General features: G+C 38.8%; 1 protein-coding gene across 2 annotated transcripts in view; it reads right to left on the bottom strand.

Moving 5' to 3' along the window:
* CRCP (CGRP receptor component) overlaps positions 1-12,066 on the bottom strand; it is a 53,981-nt gene that overhangs the window by 40,913 nt on the left and 1,002 nt on the right. For both annotated transcript variants that reach the window (XM_051809771.1, XM_051809772.1), the window contains exons 2-4: positions 9,421-9,457; positions 6,968-7,066; positions 3,661-3,755 (exon numbers count right to left, since the gene is read on the bottom strand). In XM_051809771.1, the coding sequence (XP_051665731.1) occupies positions 3,661-3,755; positions 6,968-7,066; positions 9,421-9,457 (231 nt within the window). The remainder of the gene's footprint in view (positions 1-3,660; positions 3,756-6,967; positions 7,067-9,420; positions 9,458-12,066) is intronic.

Below are 12,066 nucleotides of genomic sequence, written 5' to 3'. Positions count from 1 at the left end.
AGCAGTAACTGATGACTGGAGGTGATTTTACAGGAGCTGCACATCTGCCAGCACAGTGCTATCAGCTCTCTCCTGTGCAGCCTGGCACGCATCCTGCACGGTCAGTCCTGCAGGCTTGGGGAAGGAGGGCTGGAAAAATAAGAATTCCCTTGATTAAAAGCTCCGTTGTGCCTCAATCGCTGCTGTTTCTCCGGATGGTGTCTGGCGTCCCTTCCCTCGCTGGGAATTCTCCCATGCACGAGCACAGCCTAGTGCCGAGGGCTGTCATCACACGCTGAGCAGGGGGAGCAGCTCGTCCCACCGCCTGCCTCCAGAGGGGCTTTAGGTAGGGCTGCAAATCCCTCTCTTACCTTCAAAGTCCTTGTATTAGAAAAGAAGTTTCTGAGCCTAATTATGAGCTCGAAGACACCGTTTAATTGTTTCCTCCTTGATTAGAGGCAGAGGAATTTAAAGCAGAGGAAGCAGCCTGAGAGGATGGGGTGTTTCTAGCCAGTCATGCCCTTCAACCAGATTGATTTGTCTGAGGACAGACACCAACTAACACATATACCTATATCTTAAATCAAATCAGGTACCTTCAGAGAGCTGTTACCAGCACAGACAGTGTTTGACCAGCTAAGAGATTAAGGGAGAGAGCCCATCTTGGAGTGCCTTACCCAGAAAGGAAGCAGCAAAGACAGACTCTGGAATTCATTACTCTTCGTGGGAGGAAAGGTCATCACAGAGATCATGCAAGGAAGGTCCTGGAGAGCAAACACTGCAGGTTCTTTCCTCTCAGAGGGAAGAAAGCTCTCCACCAGATAGCTGGAATGAAATCTCTAGTGAAGTCTTTTATACAAACACCACCTCCATCCCACGGAATGGAAATGATCAAAGCCTTTAGTTTTTCATCTATTCAACAAGAGAGCAGTGTTGAAATGACCCTGGTTATGAACCAAGGGGTAGTTCAAAATTTCCTTGGAGGCATTACTATTTTAAGTGGTTTGAACACAAAGTGCACTATATAGTAATTGCACACCATATGCTTTCTGTGTTTTGGTGTGAAGAGGCTGCCAGATGGGCTCTGACACTTCTAAACTGAAGTGTCTGAATGGAAAAGATCAGAAGATGGAAAAAAGTGTCAGGATCACACTAAACAATTCTGTTCCTTATTTTGTAAAGTGTATGGCAAATGCAGAGTTGGCAAGTTCTTGACCAGATGACAAAGATATTAACAAAGCAGAAGTTGTACAGGATGCTCACAAAACTAAGGTATCACCACCCAATGTGAGTTCTGATAAGCCATAAACAGAATAAATTTGCCACATAAAATAGTGGTTGGCTGTTCACTCTCATCCTTCTGCCATTATGCACGAGGAAATGACTTGGGAATAATCCTCTTGCTTAGCTTACAGACTGATTCAGAGAAAAAGGACAGAGAGGATGATACCTAAACACAAAGGTACCTCCTAGCATCCATAACAAAATTAAATAGTCAAAAAACTCATTTAAAGCTTGTAACTATTTCAGCCTTTGCAGCAGTGCTGTATTCCAGCTCACTGAATGAGCAGGAGTGGGAAGGTGAATATTTGGGTAGATCTTCTACAAAATATCTCAGCACCATGGGACACAGATTTTGTAGTTAGAAGTTTCTGTGTTATGACTCAAATAATTTAGTACTCCAGTCTTGCAGATCCCACGCAGGGGAGCAGCTGCAGTCAAGGTATCTAATGTGGTAACGGAGCTCTCCTGACTTTTTGTAAGAGTTAACCCCAAGGTTCTGGACAAATTCTACCTGAAAGAAGTTTAAAAATGAGCTTTAAATAAAAATAAACCCTTTGACTTCTGGTGGGACTTTTATACCTGCATCATTCAGTTACTTTTTCTCTGAAAAATCCTACTCTGCCTTTCTGACTCCTGTTGCCTTTTTGCTGTGATAGATTGTTCTGCTGGTGCCTTCCTGAACTGCTGCCCTGCACAGACAGAACCAGCCTATTTCACTTCAAACAGGACTGTTTCACATTACCAGAAATGAAGGATGCTCACTATTTACTCAAGAAATAGTTTGTTCCCAGTTTTAAGACACTTTCACTGCCATACCACCAGGTCTTTATAATAAGCAGTATTTTTATAATAGAATATTTTCTCCATGCTTCAATACCTCTGTGTCAGAAAACAATTAGGACACCTTCCCCACCACATAAATTAGTATCCTGCTATATAAAATGAGGACTAAACACTGACATACTGACCTGGCAACTTTAGTTCTACCAAAGCAAGCACTACAAGCCCAGTTCCAATATCCATGACAAAGCTTCCAAGTACCAGCACTCCTATGTCTGCAATTCCAGCAGCCCCAGAGCTGCTGATATCCTGGATGTGAGTGATTGTTTGTAGAGAGGGGGCACTGAAAGTCAACAAAATAGCTGACAATCTGCTTTCTACTCAACTTCCTCTGCTTTGGACAGGGTAAAAAACTTGCCCTGTAGCACTGCACCCTCCAGATGTTCTCACTGTATCACTGTTTTTGTGATACAACCAAATTAATAAAAGCCTCTTTCCCAGGGGATAAACTCCTCGGGAGTCCTTCCAGCAGGGAAGAAAAACAGTCAGTGTCTACACAGAATAAACCACAAACCACCCCTTTGGAGTGAAGGAGGAGTCATTTAGAAGCAGCTAAATATGAGTTCTTTCTGCTTTAGAAATCAGATGAGCAATTGGAGCTCTCCAAGCAAGTGGCCAAGTGGTTCCATTCCTTTGGGTCTGACTGTTTACAACAGGCTTCACTCACACTCTGCACAGAGGTTCAAGAGGATTATGTGTTTCAAGCACTGTGAACAGCCACTCACACCACTGCCAAAGAGGGAAAATGCCCTTTGAGTCTCCTTGTAACTGGGAAGGAAATCTTTTATTTTCTATGCAGAAATTCCCCAAATAAGAACAAACTGTATATTCAGCCTCATTAGAAACTGCAGAGGGAGGGTGGAAGGTTGATTGACATAATATTTTGGTAACTGAAATGTACGTAAATATAAATGTTATATAAATATGAGTGGACCAACAGCACATAAAGAAAAGACAAACATCTTACTTTCCTAAACTCAAGAAGAGAGTCCAACCCTGAGAGATGATCTGCAGCAGTTGGGGTTCACAGATTCATATAAAAATTAAGAGTAATGTTCTTTCCCATACTTCTATACTTTTGTTTACTTATTCCTTCCCAGGAATTTATTTGCTTATTGCTCTTATTTTGCCTTTTAGAAATGAATACATTTTTGCTTAAGGACATTCATAAAAATAAGATAATAACAAACCAAGGATGAGTTGGGGGGGGTTTGCAGTTCTCTTACTGCATTCAAAACCCTTTTACAACTTCCAACTTCTTCCACAGAAAACACTCTATGAGCTCTTTGTGCTTGGACCATGTGAAACCATTCTGAAATCAATATACTGACAAGAATCTGTTTGAGAAATACATTGATAAACACAAGCCCACTGAAGGAAATCCTCATTCATGTAGGCATTAATGACTGAAGGAAAAGATGTTTGGCTGAGTATCTATACAATGGCAGAAAACACATGCATTAAAACCAGACAGATTATCACACACTGCACATGGGGATCAGTTTTTCTACACTGCCATGAGTTTATACTTCTGTTCAAAGGCACACCTGTACTTACTTGGTCAGCTTATGGCCTTTCATTGCAATGAGGAATTCTCTCACAGTCTCGGGGCTCTGGTACCTGCAGGGTGTTTTTGAAATGTACTTCAGTGTCTGCAAAGGACAGAAAGAAAGAACATTTCACTGCACAGTTACTATTTGCTTTACCAGTTGTGTATGAAACAAGCAGATCTCGAAGAGCCTCCTCAGTACTACTCAGAAATCTAACTGGGAAAGTCAACTCAGGTTTTGGGGTTTGGCTTTCTATTTTTTTTAACATCTGGAAGTGCTGTCATAGATGAGACAGGTCACTCATACTGTTCTGCCTCCAATAAGAATATACTGAAATTTTCTGAGGGAGTAAGAAATCTTATCTAACTACAACTCCATGTACTTGAAAACTACATTAATACTTACCCACAAAGCCCCAGTGAATTCCTTCCACAAAGCCCCAACCCAGCCAGCTCCCCACACACTCAGGTGAGAAATACAGCTGTGACTATTCCCTCTGGGGCTCTGGACCAACATTATCTGACCTGTCCAGAGCCCAAAGTTGCACACTGAAGGGCACAGCAAAGGAGGGAGTTTTAGCTCTGTCTACTAAAAACCCACCTTCTGTTTTGTGAAGAGACATTTGCTCCCTTGGTCTGAAATAATCTCAGGTGATGGTAACACTGTGATCAAGACACACAGCTGTGCTGGATAGTATCACTTATTTACTCTTCCTTTTCAAACCAATAAATATTTACAGATCCACAGCTATTTAAAAAAAGAACCAAGATAGGAGGCTTGGGGGTTTACTGTGGTGTTTATTTTTTTTTAATTGTTTTGTTTTTGTTTTTTAAAAGCACTTAGGAAAGTTGAATTCCTATTCATCCTTAAACCCACATTACCTTCTGCCAAGTTTTCCTGTGCTCAGTGCCAGGGATACTCTCACTGCCAACCCATAAATCACTCTTTAAACCCTCTAATCTATGGTTGTTTTCATCCTTTATCTGCACATTTGGCAATGCTTTCTTGAAGTTCACAGAAGCAGATTAGGTGGGTTGCCACGAAATCTGAAAGGACACTGTACTATTAGAAATGTTTATCTGACTTGAAACAGTTTATCTTTGCTCCATTTTTTTGCATGTAACACCCACTAACCTCAGCTAACTTTTGCAGACGTTACATTAGTTTGCTTTATTTAAAACAACACAATTTCTAACAGATGGACAAGACACAATGTAATTCGACCTGAGTAAAAAAAAAAACAATTTGTTGATAAAAAACCCCACACAAATTCCAGTTCACAGTTGACTTTTCATTGGAAGTAGCTTAGTCTTCTTTAGTATTTATTGTTGCTTGAATTAGACCCCAAAATGAAGAGTTGGAAATAATAAGTACCAATTTAAAAGTCAAGGAAATCCTTCCTGCACTGTGTGAATCAGCAGCTGAAGGGTTTCAAAGAGCACTGTCAATGCTTGTTTGGAATTTAGGAAGAAAATCTTCACCTGCTGATACTGCACAGTACTTAAAGCTTAAAATATCAACACAACTGACTCATGATGCATTTAATGCACTGCAAATGCAGACATATGTGTGGTAGGATATCCCATGCACAGATTATCAATAATAATAATAATAATAATACCCCCATAATACTCTGAGTTTCTTTGTCAGAAAATCTTTAAGCTGAATATTTATACTTGAAATGTCAGAAGCCAAAAAAGCTGAATTGTGTTCACAGAGCAGAAAACAACAGAAACTGGAGAAAATGAGCTACAAGAAAATATGTAAATGTATGTTCAATGTATTTCCATTAAAATCTGCTCTCCTTTAAAAATGCTTGGTAAGGAAAACAGGCTTCAACAGCACATGATAACTCATCCTGTTTAACAGAGAAAGAGTTGATGAAACATAAATTTCAGGACCAGTTTCACTGGACTGCTGAGAAATACATTTAAAAGTATAGTAAGGTGCTGGATAAACCTCCTTTATGTAAGCCCTGTCTGACCTTTTCAGATGAAATGAAGTTGTTATTCACCAGTGACGACTGGAATGAAATCATCACATTGTCATGTAACAGAATTATTTAATAGGAGTAATCTCTTTTCCAGTTTAGTTGTTTCTTGGTAATTTCAAATCATGAAAATGACAAATATACAGCAAAACAAAGTTCCCTTCGTCTGGTTATTTCAGTACCAATGGACACAAGCCTGCACAGAGCTCGTGAAGACACACTCAGCAAGAATAAAGACAATCCTGGAAGATCAAATTCTGGTTTCCTTTCAGGCAAATATAAAGAAAATAGACATAGAGTTTACACCATGCACAAACCCAAGCATCCTATGGGTATCTAACATACAGAAATATAACAAGGCAATTAAAGCTTTAAGGTGCATCCTGATAAAATTTACTTACAGGATCTTTCTCAGCTGTTTCAGAGAGGTACAGGGAGAGACTGTCAGTCTCCAGGAAGGTTTAATTTAGATTTTTTTCTAAGCCACTATTTTGTTGAGCACGAGGCTTGGGAATTACAAACTCTATACCTTTTCAAACAAAGCCAGAACTAAAACAAAACCAGAGCCTAGGCCAAATCTTATTCACATGAGCAGTTTCAGTGCTCAACAGAATCACTCATGCAAGCAGGGCAAAGTGCTTTCAGCTCCCTGTCCATCAGGATGCTGCTCATGCAATTCTCCAGCACAGACACAAAGGGTCACACTGCAAGTCCAGACCAAGTTGCTAATTTGAGATATTTAAAATGTTAAGATTTGCATTATATGATTTGAGGAGCTCTTCCTGGCAGGAGATGAAATGTTTATTACCAACCAGGTGTCCAGCTGATGTTATCTGTGCACGTGATTTTGCTTTTCTTTTGACCAAAAAAATAGATTTTAAAATAATCTATTTTAGTAGGAAATTATTAGTTTCATTCTGTTAATAAAAAAATGCCATATGTGATCTGTCTGATCAGTTTTGAAATCATTGATCATATGAGATCAATTCCTTAGACAACTGCAAGTTCTGCCCCCTGTATTAAAAAGATAGAATATTTGGAATTAAAAAAAAAAACAAACACATAAAACTAAAGAGTTCAAAACCAGGGGGGTTTAAAATTCTTTTTGTGATAGATTTTAATAACAAGAGCTGCATGCCTCTGCCCTGAGAGCACGGTTATCCTGCAACCTGAATAAACTGACCACAGACCAGTGGCAAATCAAATATTCTACTGTGCTTCTTAATAGGGGAGATTTGATACTGAATTATTAATATGCAGACCTAAGGATGCAAATTTCTCCAGCTTGGGCTAATTTTCAAAGGACTTTGACAGTGCTGCTCACCTCATACATGATTGTGTTCAGGTTCTGCTGGCCAGAGCTCTGCTTGTTTTTCCCACTCTCTTTGCGCTGCTGCTTAAGGTCAGTGAGTAACTGGAACACCTGAGGGGAAAAAATAAAGTGTTTTAGACCACTTGAGAGGATTTTACCTAAAAATATTATAACATAAGTGATCAACCAAAAATCCTATCAACCAAACAGCAACAAAACCGTGGCTGTTTTGGTGGATGCACCGGGATTGAAATGGGAAATGTTTTGGCCCCAGAGCATGAACAGGTATGGAAATTGTTTTTTAATAACTGTGACTACTTTAAACAGACTTTCAACACTTGTTCAATGTCACCCAAGAGCCCCAAAGGAGAAGCTGCCAGGAGGAATGTGACTTGTTTATCTCCTGTCCTGAACAGAGCTGGGTCATCATGCCCTGCTGTGCTGGCACCGAGCTCCCATTTACACGAGTGATGCTTGAAGCAACATCTCGCAGCAGTTTATGGCTCTACTGGATTTGTTATGACAGATGTACCTACAGCATTAAACTGGACACATATCCTGCCTCCCAGAGAGGCATTTTTCCATTGTCTGCAAAATAAAAGTAAACTCTACACCTGTCACACTGCCAGGAACCCACTAACTCAAGGCTTGACCTACAGATGCTCCTGAGATTAACAATCCCATCATAAATTCCAGTGGAGTTATTCATAAATTTTACAGTGACCAGCATGGTATGTTAAACCACAAGGATTAAATTAGCTTTCATCACGAGGTAATACAAGCAGACATTCTTGAAAAGCATGTAATGAAGTTGTCTTCACATTTATGATGCAATGAATATCAGTGTAGGAGTGAGATTCATCATTCCTAGACATGCAGCAAAACATGCAGACAGCATCACCATTACTGTTTTATTCCTGTATTAAACCACACTAGAATGATATTTCTTCAGGTGTTTTGTTTCTGGTTTTACAGTATATCCAGAGTCAACACCCACAGCAAAGTACCATGTCTTACTGTTTATCCCCTCATTTTTAACCAGCTTAATTCAAGATCCAGATCCAATGGCATTCCAAACTGACAGGGCCACAGAAATAAGAAAAAAAGCATTTCTAGACAGTGAGAAACATGAACATGATCAGCTATAAATCCAGCAATTACTTTACACTGCATCTTCTATGAAAAAGGAACCCCTGTCAATCCTGACCTGAAATCCAAAACTGGAGCTGTGAACTTTTACCCAATAAGTATCTGAAGAAAATGCAGCCAAGTGGCAACAAAACACAAAATGACAACTCCAAACTCGCAGAAGAACTGTAGGCATGGAAAATACCTGTCAGTCCTGAATGCTCCTGTCAAACACCACTTTCTGTGAAAAGTATCACCTCAATTTGGAGAACGTTGGCTGTGCCAGTCAAATTGCAACTGGAAGGAGGAGCCAATGGAAAGGTGTTGGCAGTTTTAAGGGAGTCAGTACTTTGAAGAGCACTGAAAAGCCATACTTGCTATTTTCTTTACTGCAACAGTATGTTTTTAACAGACAGACACTTAATATTAGTTTGGCTGACATAGTATCATCTATCCAAGTACCTCATTAAAGCCCTTCTAAGTCACCAGATGGTTGCTCTGCTGTTCACAGGCAGATGCAGCTCAGGATAAAACACTTCAAGATTTATTTCAGAACAGAATGAAACAGCTGTGCAATAAAAAACAGCTTCAGCAATAAAATAACATAAACAAAGCACTTGGGTTATTAAAACTGTTCCAGAAATTACTTTAATAAACAAAGCACTGAAATCTTTGCATTACCTGGCTGAAGTTAAACCAACAAGGCCACGACATTTCTTTCCACCTCACTAAAAAAACCTTTACTGAGGAGAGAGGAGAATTACTTTCTACTGTTGATAAGTTCTGAGTAAGATTATTTTTTGTTATATGAATGCCAATATTCACTGTTTGCTGTGACAGGGCACTGCAGCCTCCTTGTGACTCCAGGCTAAGGTACATCACTGGCTTCTAGGAGTGTTTATCCTGAGTAACAGATCTCAGACCAGCTTTAACAAAAATTTCTGTCAACCATTCAAGGGTGTAAAACCACATTTCCAGTAGCTCTGGTTTTAATACAACTCTGCATTGATAAGTTACAGGTTCTTAGATGAGACTGCACATCACAACAATTCAGTTAAATAGGAAACACTGACTCCAGCAGCTGAAAAATGTTTAAACTTTCTGGAAGAATTCCGGGACCAAACAGATAATAAAGCAGTATCCATTACTGGCAAAACCATCTCCAAATCTTCTTTAAAAAGCTTGTTTTCTTAAAAAAAAAAGCAAATGCATGGGGGTGTAAATCACCTACAGGTCCTGCTGATTGGCACTGCCAATTTTCAGCTTCCAAAGGTTACACAAGGGACTGATGACAGCTTTAAACTGCTGGTTTAAAACCAGGATGCAGATAAACTTACCTCAAAGTTACTCAGCAAGGCAGCATTTGCATCTTTTCTAAAAGGAAAGATGAAAACCAATTAATTAGGTTGCAAATGAAACTGTTTAAAGTTTTTCTTTGCTGAGTCCTGCAGACTCTTAAAGAACAGACACTATTTTGATTAAGTTTTTTTTAAGAAAAGAAAACCCCAAGAAATCTATTTTTGGTGATTCTACATTACCAAGTTGTTGCCACCTTATTTTTCCACATTGTTACTAGAATTATGACATAAATACAGAATATATCTTGCACAATTTGCCCTAAAAATCACAATACACTTGTACAACACCCTCCTTCTACTCAGCCACCCCATTTTATTCAGTCACCCAATTTCATACACTAAAATCAAATTGCTTTGCCTCTTCCTTATAAAACAGGCCTCTAGTTTTATTTCAATAAAGACTGATGGGAAAAATAATTCAGATTACACACACTGTTTCTTTGTAAGTCAAGAGCACAGAGAAAGAAAATACAGTGAGTGTTTTAGTACATTGTACATATGTGTGTGTATAGACATAGATAGGGCACTAATTTACATGGGTAAATTAATCTATCAGTCAATTTTTTTACTGAGTAAAAAAACTTACTGCACTTCCTCTTTATTTTTTGCATTTTTATGGGCCTAATTCTTTAACAGGAGGGCAAGTTTCCCATTTTCCAGCAACCAAACACCTCCCCACTAATTCAGTCCCAATTAAGCAAGAATCCTTATCCTCCACTGGCAGGGTGACATATTTAGACTAATCAGGCCTCTATTACTACTGGATATTGTAATTTTATATTTTTAAACTGAAAAAAGGGAGGAAAAACTGACAGGGGACATCCTATATTCCCTGAACACACGAACAACACGTTCTGCTGAGCAGTCAGTAGCCACAACAACAGAAAGTTTTCCATACAAAAGGAAAAAAAGGCCTTTCTCAGGTCTGTGCAGCAGCTTATGGGAAAAAAAAAAAAAAAAAAAGAACAAAAAAGGTACAATGTGTTGTTAAGCACCGTCGACTGCCTGAATAGAACTGTCACCGTTCATCACTTTCAAACGAGTTAAATGAGTCCACAAACTTCCACAGGTTCTATCATTGTTTTTAAATGAAAAGGACCTCCTAAAATACGCTGAGATGAACTCCAACTTCCATTTGCTGACTGGAGTGAAACTTCAGCGAGTGAGCTCAGGCACGCATTAGTTGTCATTCATGTTTTACAAACCATATAGCTTTGGTTGTTAGGTAAATGCAATTCTTCAGAATGTTTGCATTCAGGCCGTGGCTGCAGAAATCCCCGAGGATCAAAGACATTCTTTGTTAGAGATAATAATGCTATAGGAGAATTACATATGGAATTGTTCAGTTGAGTAAGTGAAAGGGTCATATAGAGTCGATACCCTGCTATGCAAATGAGCCCGTGGAATCAATCTGAGGCTAAATTATTTAAGACAACTGCTTCCTTTTTTCATTCAAACACACTCTGTCATTCAGAAAAACACTTATTTTTTTTTCCTTCAAACAACAGACAGCCAATGAGTCTCAAACCCTCAACAAAAAAGGCCTCCAGTTTTATCTGGATAAAGACCGACAGGAAAAAATAATTCACATTACACACCTCTTTATAAGTCAAGAGCACGGAGAAGGAAAATACAATGAATATTTTCGTAGTGTTTCAGCACAATTTCTGTCGTGCTGAAATACCAAAATTATGAACTGATGAACTTTTGCAGGACTTAGAAAGTAGAAACAAAATTTTCTTCAGCCCTCGCTCTCACGAAGCAACTATCAATTTTACATTCAGGAAACAAGAAATTCTACATAATGAACTCTAAATAATGAATTCTAACATATTTTAAGCAGTCGACTGAACAGTGTGCTTAATTTTTATGAGATTAAGACTTAAGCAGAAAGGAAAAGAATTTTCATAGTAATGCCAGAAGCATAAACACTTTACAGAATCTTTAAATAGGTAATATTTGCCCAAATTTTAGTCCAAACCAAGATATTCTTGAGGCCTGCTGCATATATAAAAAAATACCTTAGCATATGGCATCACAACTCTACAAGTATCACTGACACTTCACCTTTTTAAGTCTACTGCTTCAAATATGGTGCATATTTAAAAAGCAATATTTTCTGGAGGGTTCTTTTCTCTAATAACAGATAGTTCTGGCAAGGTAAATCCTGGAGCAGTTTTCCTAGTTGCAAAACTTCCCTCTATGAATGCCATCAAGCAGGAGGTAAAAGATGAGGAAGATTAAATTCCTACAGTAATTTAAGTGCAAAATGGACTAAACTGTTCCACTCCAATTAAAGAAACGTTCACCAACAGCTCCGGATTTCAGTCCCCACATCTTCTACCTCTGAGGCACCTCCTCTTTAGTACTAAAAGAGGCAGCATCACTAAAATATACTGGGCTACTCAAAGTAATAAAACCAAGTGGATGTATAAGAAGTATCACCGATTTACTATTACTGGTATCAAAAGCACCTTTCTCAGCAGGATCACCTCATTTCCCTGCAGGCTGCCACTCGTGTTGAGACTTGTGTCATGCAAACCCCTCTTGCAACAGATGTTTCTTATCTGCTTTTGAATTTTATGTCTAGAAGATCTAATAATTATAATATAGAAGATTTAATAA

The sequence above is a fragment of the Manacus candei genome, unplaced genomic scaffold, assembly GCF_025592945.1.
Source record: "Manacus candei isolate 608988 ecotype Guabito, Panama unplaced genomic scaffold, ASM2559294v1 h1tg000076l, whole genome shotgun sequence".
NCBI lineage: Eukaryota > Metazoa > Chordata > Aves > Passeriformes > Pipridae > Manacus > Manacus candei.
Note: the sequence above shows the minus strand (reverse complement) of the source record. Positions and strands in the feature narration are given on the sequence as shown.